Genomic DNA, 20,479 nt, shown 5'->3' on the forward strand with positions numbered 1-20,479 from the left:
CTCCCTCTCTTAAAAAAAAAAAAAAGACTGGTTATTTTCCTTTCTGGCTCAAGAGAAGATGCCAACTCTTTATCTAACAAAAGATTGTGGATAAGATCGCAAGGCCATTTGATTCAGAATACAGGAATAAAGATGTGATTGTAGAATGATGGATTACTTATATGCTTCATAATATTAATATGACTTTATTCATTCTTAGTATTTTTCCATGGAAAAAAGAGGGGAGGGAGGAGAGTCTTATCATGTGTTATGAAACAAAAGGAGAATGGGAGGAAAGAAGGAACCTAGTACAGCAAAATCAGCCATCAAATAAACATATTCCAGTCATGGGGTCACCAAAGTCCAAGGGAGATGTAGGTCAGGAACTTCCCCACCCTTCCTCCTTTCTAGGCATTCAAGATTTCACCCAAAGCTTTGGTTTCTGGCAATAAACATGGAGTTGCATTTGTCCTATCTCCTACTTACCAAACTTCAGCCTCTGTGACGCATGCTGACCCTGCAATGTGTGCATCTTTCTTTTCTCAGTTTTTTTCTCACTCTCAGTTTCTCTGTGAAAGGCTCTCCACTACTCCTCTGTACTTTAGGAGTGGAAATAATGGCAGATTATGAAACCTATGATGTGTGAGCAAGTAGAAAAGAAAGCAATAGTTGCTAGGATCCAGTAAAGATTCACTGTTCGGGTCCCACCTTCAAAGCTCTGGAAGCCACTTGTCGGGATTGAGTTTAAGAAGACACATGAGTTAGGAAGAGTCTGTCAATGGGGGTGCAGAGTCAGATTTTAGAGGACTCTCAGCGTCGTGCCTGGGAGACAAAGCGCCTTGAATCTGAAGGCAGAGGTAGGAACCGAACAAGTAGCATAGTCAGTGAGTCAGATTGCCTGCAGTAGAGAAATTCAAGTTCACTCAACACAATTAACTGAAGTTTTTGAACAGTGCATGCCTTGAGTGGGGAAGTCATTCTAATCTAAACAAACTACTTGTTTTGTGTGGTCACTGCACTGGTAGATTCAGACATCTGGTAGACTTGGTGTGTCTGGATTTCATCGAGGCATCTGATAAAGTCTCATGTGATCGATCTGTGGATAAGATATAATTGTCTATTATTTCTAGCTAAGAAGAGGACCTTGATTGATATCTACAGTGCTATGGCCTTGACCCACCATATTTAATGTTCTATCATCCTGGACAAAGATATAGAAGCCAAGTTTATTGAAAGCTAGATTAATTGCCACAAATATCTAAGAGTAATTAGACAGAGATCTAAGCATGAGTCATACATTTAATTTCAAAAACTTCAATGTACAACACAGAATGAGAATGAAGTAACTTGATAATTATTAAAATCAAAAGGACTCAGAATTTTAGCTGAGCCCAGGGTATTAGTTTCCCAGAACTGCTGTAAAAAACCACCCCAAACTGGGGGTTTAAAACAGTGGAAATGTATTCTCTCATGGTTCAGAGGCTACAAATCCAAAATCGAGGTGTCAATAGTACCATGCTCATTCCGAAGGCTTTAAGGGAAGCATCTGTCTTGCTTCTTCGAGTTTCTGGTGGTTGTCAGCCATCTTTAGTGTTTGTTGCTTTGTAGCAGTGTAGCTATAATTCTGCCTCTGTCTTCACATGTCCATCTTCCCTGCGTGTCTATGTCCTTGCTTCCAAATTTCCCTTTTGTTAGAAGGACACCTGTCACTGGATTAGGGCCTACCCTACTCCAGTAGAACCTTACCTTAACGTGACTACATTTGCAAAGACTCTATTTCCAAATAGGATCCCATTCACAGATACTAGAGGGTTAGGACTTGAACATATCTTTTTGGGAGACACAATTCATCCAGTAGCACCCAGTATGGTGTGGTACGGTTACTGCTAAAGCAGTGTGGTATGGTTACTGCTAAAGCAGCTGCATGATGATGGTGAGGCTGCATCATGATGAATGATGTTGGGCGAGGCGCGTGAGTAGTACTAACCTGCCCAGGGAGGCACATCTAGTGGACTCTCAGCAGTACCTGGCTCCCCCTAGCTCCCCTTGGCTTCCGTGCACCACACTCTGTTTTCCCTTTTATTTTTCTGACAGCTGCTCCTTGCTCTCCATTGCGGAGACCTCTTCCTCAACTCACCCATTAAATGACTGTATTCCTCTGTGCTTTAAACCTTCTTTTCTCCTCCATATTTTTTTCTGAATGAGTTGGCATCCTTTCTCATGACTTTAGTTACCATTTATATACTGATGACTCCAGAATCTGGTGGAGACATCTCCTAAAATCTAATTAGACATCTCCACTTAGATAGCTCCAAGTACCTCAACTGAAGACGTCCCATGTTGGGCTCTTCATTTTCCTCCTTTGCTAAAATCCGGGTCTCGTCCAGGGTCCAGTCTCTGTTCATAGCACCACCATCTACCCACTTGTCTAATATCCTTGATTTGTCCCTTGCTTCACTCTCCATGTCCAGGCAGCCATCACATCTAATTGACAGTACATGGGAACTACTGCACAAATATGTCTATATAATTTTCTTTTTATTTCCACTGCTCTTACCCTTGTGCTAGCCACTCTCTGATTTTCATTTTATTTTATTTTATTTCATTTTATTTTATTTGCCTAGATGACTGTAACAGGTTCTGAATTGGTCTTCCAGTCTCTGGTTGTAGCCTCTGCTAATCCACTTTCCACACAGCAGCCAGAATGCAAATACAATCATGTTATTTCCCTGCTTAAAACCCTTTGATGGGGGGGGGTGGGGGGATGGGGTGGCTGGGTGATGGACAGTGGGGAGGGTATAGGTTGTTGTGAGCTCTGTGTGTTGTGTAAGACTGATGACTAACAGACCTGTACCCCTGAAACAAATAATACATTGTATGTTAATAAAAAAAAAAAAAGAAGAAACCCTTTGATGGATTCCCACCCTCTTTAGGATATGAGTCAACCTCCTAATATGGCCTGATAGAAACTGGGTGGCTTGACCTCTGCTTGCTTCTCACGCCACATTCTGTCTATTCCCTCTTCTTACTCTCATACCTTCCCCCTTCTCCTCCACAGCTTTATGCCTGCTGTTCCCTCAGCCCAGCACACTGTTCCTTTCTCTCTTTGCCTACTTTATGGATATTCATATTTTAGATCTCAGTTTAAATGTTCTTTTCTTCTAGGGAGGCCTCTCCTGATCCAGGGTGCTTGCTCCCATCAGTTACCAGTTTACCATGTTGCACAACTCCAAGGGGTGACCTTTGTAGCATATAGAGTGTGAATAGTGCTCTTGACATTGTGCAATGCAGTGACCAGGCATCCTTTGTTCCTCACAGTCATTGGTTTAATTGTCTTCCTTTCTGGGGCTGCAAGCTCTACATCTGATTCTCTGCTGTACACCTGGCACACAGTAGGAACTCAATCGATATTGAGTTAATAAGTGAAATTTAAGAGAGAAATGACTCTCTTAATGAGCGCATATAGGGAAAAAAATGCAGGAATGGAAAAGATTCTGGAAACCATATATTTTATTTTATTTTTTAAAAGATTTTATTTGTCAGAGACAGAAGAGAGAGAGCGCACAAGCAGGGGGAGTGGCAGTCAGAGGGAGAAGCAGGCTCCCTGCTGAGCAGGGAGCCCGATGCAGGGCTCGATCCCTGGACCCCGGGATCATGACCTGAGCTGAAGGCAGACACTTAACCGACTGAGCCACCCAGGCATCCCTGGAAACCATACATTTTAAGTGATAATTTAAGTAACTGACGGTAGCTGGCTTAAAGAAATTACGACTTAGAATAGATATAATAACTGCCTTCAATATTTGAAGGGATATCTATATGAAAATGGAATATATTTTTTCTATCCCAGAAAGTGTAACTAAAATAATTGAAGGCAAGTTAAAGCAAAGCAAATTTGGGCCTGATAAGAAAATCAGAAGAACTTTCCAATCATGAGAGCTATCCAGAAATGAAATGAGGGGCACACTGTGTAATGAGTTCTGTTTCACTGTAAATATTGAAGTGTAAGCATTACTGTTCTTGTCCATCTATTAAATGATTGTGGATGGGAGGGGGATAATAGAGCCTTTGAGTGTTGAACTCAAAACATCTGTGATTTTATAACTGTAAGGAAAGTCCTCTTTGTAATTGAACTCAAGCATTTATATAATACCTTCTCTGTACTTGACACTATTAGTGCTATCGGACGGCAAGACTCCTCCCTGCACTCAGAGGTGCAGTCAGGTCTGAGGGACAATGTCAAGCTCATTGACATTGATTAGAGGGTAGAACCTTCCAGAATATCATCTATTGTCTAAATGTGTGGCCCAGTGGTTTGGTCACTGAGTGAAGATAACTGTCTGGTCTCCCATGGTGGTGGAAGGCTTCATAGGAAAGGAGGCATTTGAAAAGGGAAGTAGAAGATGCAAAGGAAAGTCCACCTCAGGAGAAGGGGGTGAGAAGGTAGAGCCCTGTGAGGAAGGCAGATGTGGACTGGATTCATAAGCAAGTGTTCCTCACACATTTCTCTCAGCGCCCCAGTGTGCACAAAGCTCTACAGAACTCTGGTTTCCTTAGATGAAACCAGTGAGGAAGACGGCATGGCGGCCGGCCTGAGAATTGGCCGAAACTCCGGAGTCATGTCCTGTGGTGAAGGAATATGAACTCCTTGACTGTCTTGAGCTCCCTCAAATATTTGGGGCTCAGTGGATGAGTCAGAGATGACTCAGTCACTCAAGAGGACGACGGGAGTAGGGGAAGCCCCAGGATTGAAGTTGTTTGACTGTTTATGGCGCGAGGGCTCAGGCATATTTTTGGTACATACTTTTGGCTGCAAGTAACCTGAAACCCAATGAACAGTGACTTAGTCAAAATGAAAATTATTATCTTATATATTGGAAATTCTAAAATAATTCTCATCTAGGATCGGTTAACTCATGGGTTTGACAAAGTTATCAAGGACTTTCTTCTTTCTATTATTCTGCTCGTTATTTTCCATTTGTTGATTTATCCTCTCAGGCTGAGTCCCCTCAGAGTCTCAAGAAGGCTTCAGTAATGCCAGGCTTCAAATGTGGAGAACATCCAGAGGCAGAAAAAAAGCCCAGTTTCCTTGCTTTTAAGAATAAAAAGAGCGGCACCTGGGTGGCTCAGTCAGTTAAGTGTCTGCCTTCAGCTCAGGTCATGATCCCAGGGTCCTGGGATCGAGCCTGCTTCTCCCTCTCCCTCAGCTTGCTGCTCCGCCTTCTTGTGCTCCCTCTCTCTCATTCTGTCAAATAAATAAATAAATAAAATCTTTAAAAAACAAAACAAGAACATTAAAAAAAAAAAAAAGAATAAGAAGAGTATTTCCGGGTAGCCCTTCAGCCAACCTCTCCTCAATCTCATTGGCCAGATTACATCACGAACCCATTCCTAAGTCACTTGCTGGAGAGGGGAAACAGAATTACCTTGGGAGGGGCCCAGCTCCCATGAGGGGCATGGATGTGGGATATCTGAAGAAAATCAGTGTTCTTTCTCATGAGAGAAAAGGAGAATGGCAGCCAAGAGTGGCTGCAACATTTCCTTCCTGGGGAGGATCCTAAATTCTTTAGGTATGATGGAGACAGGGGAGAGATGAACTGGTCCATCCCACCTGCCTTGCCTGAGCTGGGGTCCTTGTCAGGACGTGTTGCCTGGGCTAGGGTACCTGTGGTTGGTTCATCAGTGGGGCCTGAGAGTCTCACTGGAACAGTAGGTTGTGGGTTCAGTCAAATGATCTTTAACACAACTCACAGTCCTCATTATGGGCCTGGTATTGTGGTAGGCTAGTAGCAGCATGGTATCTCCTGTAATCTTCATCTCAAATCTGCAACTCCAGGACTATTATCTCTACCTTCATATGAGGAATTGAAACTAAGTAACTTACCCAAGGTCAACGGTGACTGGTAGAGTGGGGATTTGAAATCAGGTAAGTCTAAGGCTACGTGTTTCTACCAGTGGTATCTCACTACCTCTTTCTTCCAGCTTCAAGTTTCCATGAATCTGAGAATAAAGCCTGGGTGTGTGATTTATTTTATTTTATTTTTTTTTTAAAGATTTTATTTATTTATTTGAGACAGAGAGAATGAGAGAGAAACAGCACATGAGAGGGGGGAGGGTCAGAGGGAGAAGCAGACTCCTCGCTGAGCAAGGAGCCCGATGCGGGACTCGATCCCGGGACTCCAGGATCATGACCTGAGCCGAAGGCAGTCGCTTAACCAACTGAGCCACCCAGGCGCCCTGGGTGTGTGATTTAAACCTGTGTTTCTCAAACTATTTTTGGTGAAGAACCAGATTAAAAAAAAAAAATTCCAATCCATGGTGGATGAACATTTTCATAAAATATAATAAGAATAATTGCTAGGAAAATAAAATGAAAAAAAAAGTCAAAATATACAGAATACAAGCCCTTGTTTTCAATGATTCAATCTAACAAAAAAATACTCTATCAAATTGCTATAAAGTTGTTTAAACTTCATTTCTGTGCTGCTCTTGCCACAGACTGGGAACGAACAGTTCATGGACCAGCACTGGTCTTTAGGCCACACTGAGTGGCACTGATTTAGATCATTTTCTGCCCCCATCCTCCTCCCTAGACTACAACTCAGAAAACTTGATGCTTGGATGTCTCAGCAGAAAGGAGGGTAAGAGAATTACTCATTATAATTATTGAGGCAGCTATCATGGGAAAAGGTCAGGTGGCACTGCTGTTTCCCTGGGGACCTCTAGTGTCACCAACAGATGTCTATTATACTTGGGGTAACACTTTCTTGATGGTGATTTTCTATCTTCCCACTTTATAAGAAAGAGATTGAGGATAACAATAATGCAGTAGTCCCCTCTTATCTATGGGGGTTACATTCCAAGACTCCCAGTGAGTGCCTGAAACTGTGGGTAGTCCCGAGCCCTATGTATACTGTTTTTTCATATATATATATATACATACCTTTGAAAAAGAGTATTTTTTTAAAAAGATTTATTTATTTATTTGAGAGAGAGAGAGAGCATGAGCAGGGGGAGTGGCAGAGAGAGGTAGAGAATCCTTAAGCAGACTCCCTGCTGAGTGTGGAGCCTGATGTGGGGCTCGATCCCAGGACCCAGAGACCATGACCTGAACTGAAATCAAGAGTTGGACCCTTAACCAACTGAGCCACCCAGGCACCCCAAGAAATGTAATTTGTAAATTAGGCACAGTAAAAAATGAACAACAATAACTAATAATAAAGTAGAACAATGATAACACCATACTGTGATAAAAGTTATATGAATGTGGTCTCTCTCAAAATATCTTGTTGTACCGTTCTTCTTGTGATGATGTGGGATGATGAAATGCCGACGTGATGAGATGAAGTGAGGGGAATGACATGGGCCTTGCGATGTGCACTCGGCTGCAATATGTCAGAAGGAGGATCATCTGCTCCAGTTCCATGGTTGACCATTTGTAACTGAAACTGGGGAAAGCACAACAGTGGATAGGTGGGAATGGCTGTATGTGGAATAGAAGAGACTCAGGAGATAAAGAACCTGCATATCATAGGAAAGATCTGTTTGGAAATTTGCTGGAGGTTACCAATTGGATGTGTCATTTTATGATGATTCATATTGGCAAAAATCATAAATTTCTTGAATTGAGTGACTCTAGGGTTATGTGTGGTTAATGCTTAGACATTTGTTATTTTCCTGATGTAAAAATGACTTCAATCTTTTAAGATATATTTACAACTATATAAGTCCTTCTATTTATTATGAAATTCCAAGCAGTCTATGTTAGGGAACCTTCCAAGAAATCTAGATCTGCACTCCTCTAAGATTTAGGAAATTTAAAATGATAATTTGTCAAGTGTATGAAACTTTGAGAACTCCACATATTTGGGAATTAGAATACACCAGAAGCTCCAGGATGCTCAAACATCTACCTCTCCTTTTCATTCACAAATTATTTGAGCACCTACCCCATACTGTTTTTTACCCTGCCTTCCACTGCTCTTCCTTCTACTGCCACAAGCCTGATGGACTTCATTGCCCTTGTGGGTGACTTCTTCAAAATGTGGCTTTTCAATTCCATGACCTCCACATTGCTGATGACTTTTCCCTCTGCCTTTACTCAGCCATCTGCTCCAATGGTTATAGCTTGGAATTCATCGTCCCTCAAAACTGCTCACCTCCAAAATATCTTCATTCAGTCTTTTCCCTCTCTGGTCACCACCTCCTCTCCTTGGTGATTCAGATCTTACCACCACAACTGTTCCTCGACTACATCAGAACCTCCAGTCCATTGGCTTACCAGCACTGTCCCTTTTCATCAGCTCTCTCTTATCTGCACTTCCTTCATTATTCAACGTTGAGTCCTGGGTCCATCTTTCCAGTCAAGCTCTTATTTATACTCTCAACTTCCTCTCCTCCCTGTCCTTTTGTTATATTCATGGGGCAAAAACAATTCTGCTGTGTTTACTCCAGGCCGTCAGGAGAATCCTGAGGAAAAGGGTACAATCTGGCAGACTTCAATTAATGATTACCTACCTCAACTGGGCTCAACACTGCCTGGAAGTCTGCCATGTTTCTTTAGAGTCATTTGCTTTCCACATATCTGCAAGTATCACTTCAAATCTTTCTTTCTCTCCTCAAACCTTCTTGCATTCTCTTTCTTATTCACTCTTTTCAGAGAAAATAGAAACCATCTGATGAAATGACCTCAACTTCCTGCCAACAAATCTTCAAACCAACTTGCTTTGGTACCCACTGTCTCTACTTCCTTCCTGTTATTATTCAATGAAGGTGTTCCTCCTCATCTCAAAGGTCATCCTTTCCTCTATCTGCATCCTACCCCCTCTTGCCTTCTGAGGAACTGTCTTCATCAGTTCTATCTCATTCATCTATCTCAACTTCTTTTTCTCCTCTGTTGGCCCAATGTCCTGTCATCTCCACTTGTCCTCCACTTTTTCACTTCCCATTTACTGTGCAATCTCACCAATCTCCCATCCCCTACAACTCCCCTGCACTCTTCTTTCCCCCACCCTGCACTCTTCTTGATAAAGTCACCAGTGCCCCCACTTGTTACATCCCGTAGAAGCTCTTTTGTCTTGATCTTACTTGACCTCCCAATAGTGTTTGATTTAGTTGACCATTCCCTCTTTCCTGAAATGGTGGCTTTCCTTGTTCTTAGGGACGCCACTCTCTCCTGGTATTTCTTCCTACCACTCAGGCGATTCTTTGCAATTTCATTTGTCAGGTTCTCTTGCTCTGACTTATAAATATCTGGGTTCTCCAGGGCTTGGTTCTGGGCTCTTTTCTCATTCAACACTCTTGCCTTTGGTGATTTTCTCCACTCCCACGATTTCACTCACCATCGCTATAGCAATGACACCCACGTATTTATCTTCAGACTACATCTCTTAAGTCCAGCTGACCATTATAGAAAAACTCACTCCAAGTCTCAGAGGCACCTCCAGCTCAGTAGGGCCAATGTAGAATGTATCACCTTCCCTTCCAAACCTTCTTCTCTACCCAGTTCAGGCCGGATCAGAGGGCTTTTTGGCCATCACCTGCTGTCACCACACTCATCTAAGTAGTTGCTGAATATTTGAAAACTTGCACTTCTCTCAAATCCTATTTATTACCACCTTAGTCCATACTACAATTTCCTCTTACCTGAATTGGAAGCAAATTACCCTGTAAGGTCTCATTCAGAAGATGTAGATTCTCCTCTTAATAATCTTCAATTACTTCTCTTTGCCCTTAAAGTCTAAACATTTTACTTCTGCCCATTTTTTCCAGTTCATGTTAAACTTCTCTCCCTCATGTATAATATGCCTCACTTGTCATGTGTCATCTTTTAGTTCCTTAAACAGTTTAAGTCCCTTCCTATTTCAGATACTCAGGATACAAGAGGAGATGGAGAAGCCAGAGGGTCCTGAATAGGGCCCAGGGTCCAGCTATGTTGAGTATCAGTACAAATCTACCCTTGCTTCAGAGACATTCCCATCCCTCATGCTTTGCCATTCTAAGAGGTCTTTAAATATGTGGCTCTTTCTGCCTAAGGTTCTCATCATCTCCCTCTTCATTTGGCCAACTCCCACTCATTCTTCATGCCCAGCTGAATGTCACCTTCTTGTGGAAGGCCCCCCATCCCTACTCCAGAGTCTAGGTTAGTTGCTCCATTAAAACCTCTCACTTCTCATTTAGTAGTTTCACAATTATAATAATATTGTGTAGTTAACTTTGTAATGTCTTTTTTGCCTCTATGGATTTAGCTGTTAAATCTATGAAGGCAGGTGCTATGTCTGCTTTATTCACTGTTTTCTCTCCAGCATCCAACATAGTAGAGCATAATAGGTTCTGAGTGAGTAAACGTGCATCTCATAAAAACTCTGATTTGGGGCAGAGGCCATGGAGAAGGCAATTTGCCTCTGTTTTGATTTGAGTCCCATCCTTGTTAGATATGAATGTAGAGATTATTCTGAGAGGACACATGATTAGCTATTCATGCTGCATACTAGTCGTAGTTACTAATTTGGCTCTGGTAGAAGTATGATAGGGTTCAGCTGGGGAAATAACATCTGCTTCTTCTAAATAATCCAGAAAGACTTCTTCAAATAAGCATGAGATTCTGGGTTGCATACTGGACAAAGTATGGGCTCCGTTATACAATGACTTCTTGACTTTGGGAAAAAAATGTTTTTTTTTTTTAATAATGGTAAGGGAAGAAGCAATGTGGTAGACTCATTTTCTGGGTTGCTAACAGGTAAGTAACAATGATAGGTAATGAGCATATATGAACAAAGCCCAGTGTTGTAATCAATAAAAACTTCCTACATAGTTAACCTAATATTTATTTAATGGTATGTGTAACTATTATTGCTCGGGATGATAGTTAGGCACCTCTGTTAAGCTTCTGTTCAGTGAACTAATGCACCTTTAGTGGCTACAATTCATATATATATATGAATTATATAATTCATAAATATATATATTTACTTCATGAAGCCAAGTATTTCTTCAGGCACTCAAAAAAAATGTCATTTCCTTTCTGTCCTTCCCAAATGTAGGGATGGTCCATTTTCTCTTTCCATCCAGAAATGGTGGGTTGAGAGCAGAAAATAGTATAAGGAAAGGTCCAGGTTTAGTGATGGACACACAAAGGGTGTCCAGCTGTTTTTTATGGTGTTAGCACTGATCTTACCATCTGGTCTCATGTGAGCATTTTCCAAATGTCTAAGGGAAGAGCCACTTTTACTAAGCATTTCCTCTGTGCTTTACATGTATCCACGCCTTTATTTCTTATGACAACAACGCCTTGAAGGAACAATTATTCTCTCCATGTTACAGAGGGTACTGAGGTAGGTGTTGTTTCAAGGTCATGAAGCTTGGAGCCAAAGTTTGGCAGACTCCAGTGGCTGTGCACATCATCTCTGGGCTGTGGAGTAAGAAACAAGCTGGGTTACTTTTCCTTAGGTTTTTTATCTCCTCCATACCCTCTCCAGACAGAGGGTCAAGGAGGCTTCTGGAAGCTCAGGGCTTTGTGGATGCTCAACCCTGCTGGGAGATGGGGGCTGTTGATATTCCCAACGACTGGGAATCCATCTGGAAAATTCCCAGTGCAGACTCTGTGGACAGGAATGTGTCCCAGAAGAGGGCTCAAATGGGAATAGGCCTGGCTGACTGGAGGAATCAGATGTTGGAATTAGGAAGTATGGGCTCAACGGACACTTCAAGGTCATCTCATTTAGTGGTTTTGAAGCTTTTGACCACAAAGGACTGCTGCTATTAATTTTCCCCAGAGACTCTCTGTTTTAAAATATTTCAGCTGGTTAAAAAAAATTCAAGAAATAATTCCATTTTCTGTTTTCATTAGTCAAAAATATCATAGATGACTAGCAAACAGAGCTTCTGGCCATCAGGAGGCGACCAGTCTTTCCATACAAAGTGGCTATTACTCCAGCAGAGGACATAGAAGTGCTTTTTAGTGAGCCTGCACAGACTTAGGGGAGGTGGGGATGGCAAATGTACAATTTCGTTAGGCTTTTTCAAGTTTTGGAAATTGTTCAAAGACAGTCTCTCCACGGTGAGTGCTTTTGGGAATGTGCATGCATCTAGTGGTCCCAGTTGGAAACCATGTATCTAGACTTATCTCTTTGTTTTATCATTGAAGAAAACAAGGCCCAGACAGGGTAAGTAAAATTTCCAAAGTCACCAAGTGAGTTAGTGTGTAAAAGGAGGATTAAATAATGGAACACACATGTCACCTGGACCCACTAGCCACTCCAAGGTGAAGTTGACTGGTACATTTTGTAGCCAGTTCTGCAACTTATGGAAGTTCAAAGATTGTTCTGCCATTTTAAATTCTGAGCCTTTGTTCTCATGATCCAGCTCCTATTTCCTTGGAGTGTTAATGCCTGCTTCTCCCTAAATCACCCCAGGCATAAAGCTAGTCCTCATGTTCCACAATTAAATCCACTCCTATAAGTGTTTTGAGGGGTCAACATGCTATAGAGTGGGTAGCTTCTGCTCTCAAGCCAATTCTCTTTCCTCTTTCTTTACATCTTTGATATCATCCCCTTCCTTCCAGATGGTGCCTTCCCGAAACTTTTGATCTGATTTCTGTCAGTGGCTATGTAGGGTAACCACATTATCATCACAGATTTTGGGAGCTTCTCTCACTGGTCCCACCCTCCTCATCTCAGCAGCTGGGACCACAAACAGAGATTCTCATTCTTCACCGCTATCTAAATTCTGGTGTGAGGAGAAGAGGAACATGGGAGATGAGGTGGTTGATCTTCTTACAGAATAAAGGCTTGTTGCCAAAAATCAATCAATCAGTCAATCAATCCTTATCTAAACCTCATCTCTATATTTCCAACCCAAAACACATATGTCCCTTCACACCTGACATTATATTTGACCCTTATATCATGTCTGGTCTATTAGTCAGCTCAGGCTGCCATAACAAAATACCATAAATTGCATGGCTTAAACAAAAGAAATTTATTTCTCATAGTTCTGGAGGCTGGAAGTCCAAGATCAAGGTGCCAACATGGTAGGTTTCAGTCTGAGGCCTCTTCTCTTGGCTTGTAGCAACTGCCATCTTTCTGTGTGTGCTCAATAAGATCTTTTTATTATGCACATGTGGAAAGAGAGAGGGAGCGAGAGCTCTTTGGTGTCTCTTCTTATAAAGGCACTAATCCTATCATGATGGCCCCACCCTCATGACGTCATCCAACCCAAATTACCTCCTAAAGGCCCCATCTCCAAATATCATCACAGTGAGGGTTAGGACTTCAACATATGCATTTTGAGGAAACACAAACATTCATTAGATAACACCTGGGAAAGAAGTTTTTGCTAGTTTTCCAGATGTGAAACTGAGGCTCATAGAGGTAAATATATTAGAATGAGTCCATAGGGGAGAGGACTGGAGGAGGGTAGTGTCCATGATGATGGCCTCTCCATGCACCCTGATACTTACCCAACTCATCTCCTTATCCCCACCAACCCAGGAGCCTGATGTGCCATTCGAGCACAGAGCTATTTTTTCTAAATTCTTAGAAGGGTGTAGTAGTTTAAAAACATGTCCACAAATTCTTTGAGATGCCTCCTTTCAAAAGGTGGAATCTAATTTGTTTCCCTTTCAATATGGGCTATACTTGCCAACTCACTTCTAACAAATAGAATGTGCCAGGAGTGTGGTGTGAGATTTCTGAGATTAGGTTGAAAAGACACCGTGACTTCCTCCTTGCTCTCTCTCAGATCATTGGCTCTGGGGAAGACAGCCACTGTGTGGTGAAGACGTTCAAGAAGCCCTACAGAAAGGCCCATGTAGCAAGGAACCAAGGCCACCTGCCAATGGCCATGTAAGTGTGCCATCTTGGATGTGATTTGTCCAACCCCAGCCAAGCTTCAGATAACTGCAGCCCTGGCTGTCATTTTGCCTGCAACCTCCTCAGAGACCCTGAGCCAGGACCCCTACTTGCCACTCTCAGATTCCCGGCCTACACAAAAAGACAAAAAAAATGTGTTTTGCTTTAAGCTGCTAAATTTTGGAGACATCAATAGATAATTAATACAAAGGGAGAGGCATTTTATACTTTTCTCAGTTCTCCAGTCTCTATATAACCCATATAGCCAGGCCATGCCAACATGTCCGAGCATCTGTTTCCTCTTACAGAAGATTGCAATAATAATCCCACATGCATGCCCGATACGTACATAACTAGCACCAACTGGCTCAAAATAAGTGCTCGATGAATTGTGACTGTTGTCAACATCTCATCAGCTGTGTCTTGGTTTCAGATGCCCACTTCCCTCACATGAGGTGCCAACCTCAACCTTAAGTTAGTGCGCATTGCCTAGCAGAGAGCCCTAGCTGCCTAAACCTCACGGCTTCTCCAGTTCAGTATAGACAGACGGCCTTGGCGTAGAGCCTCACTCCTCTCTCTTGGTTTTCTGCTAGCCTTCGTTCTTAACCTTAACCTTTCATCTCAGAATTTCAGCTTTGATGCTTCCCACTTCCTTCCTATGGTTACTTTAACTGAAGTGAGTCAGGTCTTACAGAAAAACTGCCCACAGCCAGTTAGCCCCCATCCTCCCCCGGACCAGGGCTGCCTGGGCAGACTGTGAGGGTGATCAGTGTTTACTCAGACCATTGTTTCCCTCTCTCTTCTTCAAGTCACGGGGCTTTGAATAGGGCTTCCCCAGCCACCGTGCCCCTCCCAACAGACCGCAGTCAGAAGCCAATCTCACATTAGTCTGGTGGTTGAAGGAGGGAACAGAAGGGACGGCAGTGTCTTGAATCCTTGGGTATTCTATCAAGTGGGCTGATCTGCTTATATTCTACTCTGTTGGGTGGGCCTCTGATCTTAACTCAAAGAGGACTTTGTAGGTTGTGCATACCAATAACAACCAAACGTGTATAGGGACCATCTCTCAGTGCCAGCAGCCATGTTAGCTCTTTGTCCGAATTTTCACAACAACCCAAGTAGATTAGTATTCACCCAGACCTTTGGGGCTTGAAGAAGCAAAACCAAGCAGAACAGAACAAAGCAAGCAAGCAAACAAACAAACAAAAAACCCAAAACAAAACAAAACCCCTAGAAAACAAAGACAAAAAACACTGAAAAAGTCATCTGCCTATCTTTCTAATTTTGGTATCTATAGAATGTCATCCTTAGTCTTGAAAATCAGCATGATCTTTAAGAGTTTAAGGATAATTTCTTAAAGGACTGAGTTTATGGGAAGACAATGGTAGTTTTTGCTATTGGATTTTGAAGGGAAATAGTTTTTTCCTCTGATCAGATTTGGAACTTACCTCCTCTTTGGGAAAGGGTAGCTGACTTGCTTTCTCTGGAATGCAGAATTCATTTATCTATTCTCGTCTATCTTGGAAATGTTGAGGGAATCATTTTATTTTATCTTATTTTATTTTATTTTATTATTTTATTTTATTTATTATTTTATTTTATTAAAGATTTTATTTATTTATTTGTCAGAGAGAGAGAGAGATTGAGATAGAGAGAGCATGAGTGGGGGGAGAGGCAGTGGAAGAAGCAGGCTCCATGCTGAGCAAAGAGCCCGATGTGGGACTCAAGCCTCGGACCCTGGGGACATGACCTGAGCTGAAGGCAGATGCTTAACTGACTGAGCCACCCAGGTGTCCCTGAGGGAATAATTTTAGTCAAACAGAAAGTCAACTGACACCATAACATGATTTTAATGATTCATTTATTTATTAAAAATTAAAATCTGCTATGAAAACAGACAAACAATGTAACATTCCCAGAGGAATTGAATTGCTTCTAGTTAAAACTAAGTTCTATTAGAACCAACTTTTGGTTGTTATAAATAACAAGCAGGCCACAGCTTTCAAGAATGAAGTGGTTGGGGAATGAGGTCAAGGGAATTCCTCTGAGCCACTGGAATACTAAGTATCAAAGGGGCTCCCTAGTTTCTCTTCCTAAGAGGGTAAGAGTCTTTTTAACACTCTAGGAGCCCCAGGCCCAGGGACAAGAGAAATTATAGGGAGGTCAGGGAAATAGCTCAACAGCTATCCAGTATGGTCAGGCTTAGAATGGAAGCTTCAGTACTCCCCGCCAAGAAACATTTTTTTCCTTATATAACTTACAATTTAAAATACTCAAATACCACAGGGTATCACCCTATGAAAACAGCTTACACACAGGTGAAAAAAAATAAATACTGAAAAAGATTATAATATTGGGCTTCTTTCTAAATAGTTCACAGAGAAGCTCAGTAAATAAATACAAATAGGAGTTGAGGTATCAGAGGTAATAAATATTCTAAGAGAGAGGTACGGCAGGGTTCTCCACGGAGTTGTTCAGCTCTCCTCCATCCCTGGATGGGATTTTGCAGATCTACAATTTATGTCCTAGAGTTGAGAAGAGTTGCCATCCTGGATGTTTTGTTCCCCAGCCTGTTTCAGATTTTCATCTTCATTGTCATGTAGGTTTCTATGTAGTTGATGAAGATGTCAAACTCACTCATGGCTTTGTAGACACCTCTCTCTTGGAGCTGTGTAGGGAGATAAGAAATGTTTAGTGAAAGCCCCATCTAAGTGAGTAAATGGGTCCCTGGCTTGGATGGGTATGACTCTGAGGCTCAGGTGCCATACTTGCTCTCCTAAGTCAGGAGGTGAAGGATAGGCTCTAGGAAGCTGAGGGTATGCCCAGTGCCTTGGGAAAGGCTATGCATTTGTCTAAGGCATGGCTAGCAAGTAACAAGAGGAACATTCGCTTTTTTAAAGCACAGTCTACAAAATGATGCCTTAACAATTTTAAAGGTCATGTGCTCACATGATGCTTATTCAGAATTTGGAGAGAAGATGTTAGAGGAACAGCTTTGAAAGCACGTCGGTAAGAGGAGCAAAGGGAGTCCTTTTATGTGGATGCCCTCCCACCAATGGATGGAACAGGCCCTGCCCTGCTCCTCGGGCCTAATGTCAGGGGGTTTATGGCTCCTGACGTTGGAACCCTGCCCAGTGTCTGTCTGCAGCCCACAAAGAGGACAGAGACTGCATGGCTTCTGGGAAATGGGATCGAGCAGTTCACAGGCAGATGGAAGCCTGAAACCCCACTGGATCTGAGAGCTGATATTCGGAGGCACTTGGCAGGTATGAATGGCAGCTAGAAAGTGAGTATGGACCAACTCTAGATTAATGAGAATTCTGCTTCCTGCTCAGAGTTTTGGGGAGTTCCGGCTGAACCCCTGGGTGTGTTTGTGTGTGTGCATTCACGTGTTGGCTTCCTGCACGTGTGGCTTTAGTCTAGATTCCCAAGAAGCTACTTTCTGTTTCCTTCGTCACTCTCCCCAGCATCTAGCTCACTGCGTTCACAGGTTGGCTGACTGGCTCAACCCACAGGCCTGCAAAGGCGGGGAACAGTCATTTAGAAACCCCCAAAGACACTTCACAGAAAACAAATATAAGCGAGGCAGCAGCTCCTCACTGGCTGAGGAGGTCACACCATCTGTTGGGTTCCCACACCCCCTTCAAGAGGAGGATGGGGCCTGCTTAGCACCTGCCAACTTGGGAGTGGGTAGAGGTCATGGTCCCCAAGCCCCTTCTGCCACCATCCACTTACCTTACTAAAGGCACTCTTCACCTGCTCCACCGCCTTGCTCTTATTCTCACAGGGCAGAAAGCGATGCTGTGGAGGAAAAGAGAAAGTGTTAACGCCATGGGCTCCCAGCTCCTGTGTCCACAGCACCTGGGGGCCCAGCCAGTAGCATGAAGAAGGGGCCAGACTCATCTTGGATACCTAACCCCCGTAGCTCCTTTGGGAGAACTGAGCCCCACCTCACCCTTGCCCACTAGACAGAGACAAAACAGCCCAGGGAAATGAAAAGTGCTTCTCTAGGAGCCACTCCGAGGCGTTTGCAAAGCTTGCATGGAAACCCAGGAGCAAGAGCTTGGAGCTTCCTCTCTGAACGCCACAGTGCTGACAAGTGCTGAGCCGGCCATTCTGTCCTTCCCTGCTTCCCTATCCTGTCCCTCTTCTTCAGGTCCAGCCACAGGGACCATTTCTGAGTCCCCGAGTAGTAGAGATGCAGTCTCAGGCATGCAGACCAAAACATTTGCAGAGTCCCATTCTACAAACAGAGACCAACTGACTGATGCCCCGAGGAAACCAGTGGTGAGGGGATCATTTCAGTTAGAGAAGTTTTTTCTCCTGGGGAATTGTTTAGAGACACTAGCCTGGGGGCGAGTAGCTCCCTGGCTCTTCTAAAATGCCAAGGAAAGTCCTGTCAGTCAGTTGGGCCCCACTTAAGAGCTCTGCTTTCAAAAGGTAGAGAATGAGAGGTAAGTGGAGTTTCTTCTCCCAGGGACTCTGCCTCCTGGCCCGTTTGGCTGGGCCTGGGGTCAAGGTCCAAAGGGACAAGAGCGCCCAGACTGAAGCTCTGGACCCCTTTCATAAACAGAGAGGGGAGTAGTTAATAACCCACAAATGACTCACAAATAACAGGAAAGCTGTTTGCAAACATGTAAATGCCTAGCAGCCTCCCCCACTCCTTGCTCAGAGAGAAATGAGCAAGAGATGGAACTCTAGTGCTTTTCCGAGAGTGCTCCTGCCAGTCTGTCTCTGCGTCTGGGTGTGAGCGGGGTTTCAGGAAGAACCCGAGAGCCACAAGGGAAAGAACTCAGCCCGAGAGCCACAAGGGAAAGAACTCGGCCGCACTCACACAACGCCGCAGCCTCAGCCTGAGGGTCTTCAGCTTTTCCCCCAGGGAGTTCACATGTTCCTTGATGTTTGGGTCGTGGTTCTCAGCCTGGGGCATCACCTCCTCCAGGTAGAACTGGATCATCTCCGACAAGGCTTGGCAACCCAGGTAACCCTAAGGGCAGGAGCCAGGGTTGGGGGGACGGTGACTGGGAGGAAGAGCTGCTGCCCTAGCTTGAGAGGACAGCTTTGTCCCCAGGGACCTTTCTTAACCAGCCACCTCTCTCTCCCCACCCCCCAGGACAGCCCTTTGGCTGTGTGTTGAGTTAAGATATTTCCACTTCTCCTTTTCAAAGCAAAGGAAGCAGACCCTGCTCCCGGAGGCCTCCCTTCTCTGAGTCACGCTGCACCCTCTCCTCCCACATACCTCCTCAGGCTCTCACCTTAAAGTCCTCCAGCAACGACCCAGTCAACAACATGTTGTCCAGCTTGTCCTTCATTTGCTGCAAGAAGGACAAAGGGAGAATGAACCTGACCTTTGAGGAAATGTCTCTCTGATGCCCTCTTATTTATAGAGCTTCTAATTTTTAATCAGTGCAGCCTGGCCCCAAAACGGAAAGGAAATTTTCAAAACAGGACATTCGGCAGTGCTGGAACCCTTAGTTCAATCAGGTCCTTTTCCTCAGGATCAAGTTATTTTAAAAATTCTGCCAGGTTTTGAAGCCATGGCAGATGCTTGACTCGGTCCTGGTCTCCTTTCTGTAGAGCCGAATCAGGGTCGAAGGGTCCACCCTTGCCCACCCACACTTCGGGGCTCCTTGCTTGTCTTTCTCCCCACTGCGGACATCCAGTTGCAGCTTTGAAAGCTGTTTGGAGATGGGAAGCATCTCCTAAAGCAGACTTCCCCCACGCCCCTTCCCCGCACGGCGCTTTCCCCAACTAGCAGGTTTCCAGGTTCTTTATGTTTTCCTGCCACAAGGGATGGGGAACAACACATCTTCATCTTCAGTCAGACTCTTTGTGATTTCCCCCAGCCAACTGAGCTCCAGTGGAATCTTTATAAAAAGTTTCTAAGCACAGGAGTCCTAGTGCACCTAATGTTAGGTGGCTTTTTCTGCACCTTCGCTGCATCACTGGGCTTAGCTGAACTCACTGAGCCTCTGGCTTGACCTGGGACTCTTAAAGAATTTCAGTTTGAAGGAAAGGGATGCTGGGGATGGAAGTGAACAAGAGGGAGGATTCTTAGAGCTCTAGCAGAATGCCTGATGGAGGCAGTCCCAGCAAGGAAGGAAGGACAGGAAGGCATCATACTCACAAAAAAAGTCTTCACCCTGCCGAAGGCAGCTCGGAGCTCTCGGAGCATGTGGGGCAGGCTGGCTGGGAAGTGGGTGCAGTTGTCCTCAGACAGGGCGCTCTGGTGTCGGCTGGCTCCTACCCCGGCCAGGAGGACCAGGCAACACAGCAGTGCTGGGCTGGGCATGCTGAAGCTCTGCCTTCTGAGAGCCTGCCTTGTGGTTTGGTGTTGCAAGAGCAAGCCCCTGATGTGTAGACCTTCACCTACTGTGTCCCCCTTTTATATTGTGGGTGCGGTGAGGCCTCCCCATTCATAAAAAGCCACAGAGTCAGATTTCCTGGCAAAGGTTTTCTTCTGATTAACGCCCCTCCTTCCCTAGACCTCTCCAACTTTGCATTCGTTGAACTTCTTAAAGTTGTTAATTTTTTGCATTGTAAGCGAAAGGGATTGTTGAACAATGAACTTTTGCATTACGGCTATTTTAGGAAGAGCTACCTCTCTCTCTGTTTTAAAATAACTTTCCAGCTTTTCTTAATAAAAAAAA

General features: G+C 43.8%; 1 protein-coding gene across 1 annotated transcript; it reads right to left on the reverse strand.

Annotated features, from left to right (window-relative positions):
• Positions 1-15,809: 15,809 nt before the first annotated feature.
• Positions 15,810-20,156, reverse strand: IL10 (interleukin 10). The gene is made up of 5 exons (XM_021682507.2): positions 19,957-20,156; positions 19,085-19,144; positions 18,664-18,816; positions 17,565-17,630; positions 15,810-16,497 (listed from the first exon to the last, which is right to left on the reverse strand). The coding sequence occupies exons 1-5, from the start codon at positions 20,119-20,121 to the stop codon at positions 16,405-16,407; spliced, it is 537 nt and encodes a 178-aa protein (XP_021538182.1). The 5' UTR covers positions 20,122-20,156; the 3' UTR covers positions 15,810-16,404.
• Positions 20,157-20,479: the final 323 nt, after the last annotated feature.

This window comes from Neomonachus schauinslandi, chromosome 6, assembly GCF_002201575.2.
Source record: "Neomonachus schauinslandi chromosome 6, ASM220157v2, whole genome shotgun sequence".
NCBI lineage: Eukaryota > Metazoa > Chordata > Mammalia > Carnivora > Phocidae > Neomonachus > Neomonachus schauinslandi.

Bases quoted from the DNA above. Each gene is read 5' to 3' on its own strand.
- IL10 (XM_021682507.2), bottom strand. From the start codon at position 20,121: ATGCCCAGCCCAGCACTGCTGTGTTGCCTGGTCCTCCTGGCCGGGGTA. The intron at 18,817-19,084 runs GTGAGAGCCTGA...TCCTGCCCTTAG, and splicing joins CGTTGCTGGAGGACTTTAAG to GGTTACCTGGGTTGCCAAGC. The intron at 17,631-18,663 runs GTGAGTGCGGCC...TTTCCTCCACAG, and splicing joins GGCTGAGGCTGCGGCGTTGT to CATCGCTTTCTGCCCTGTGA.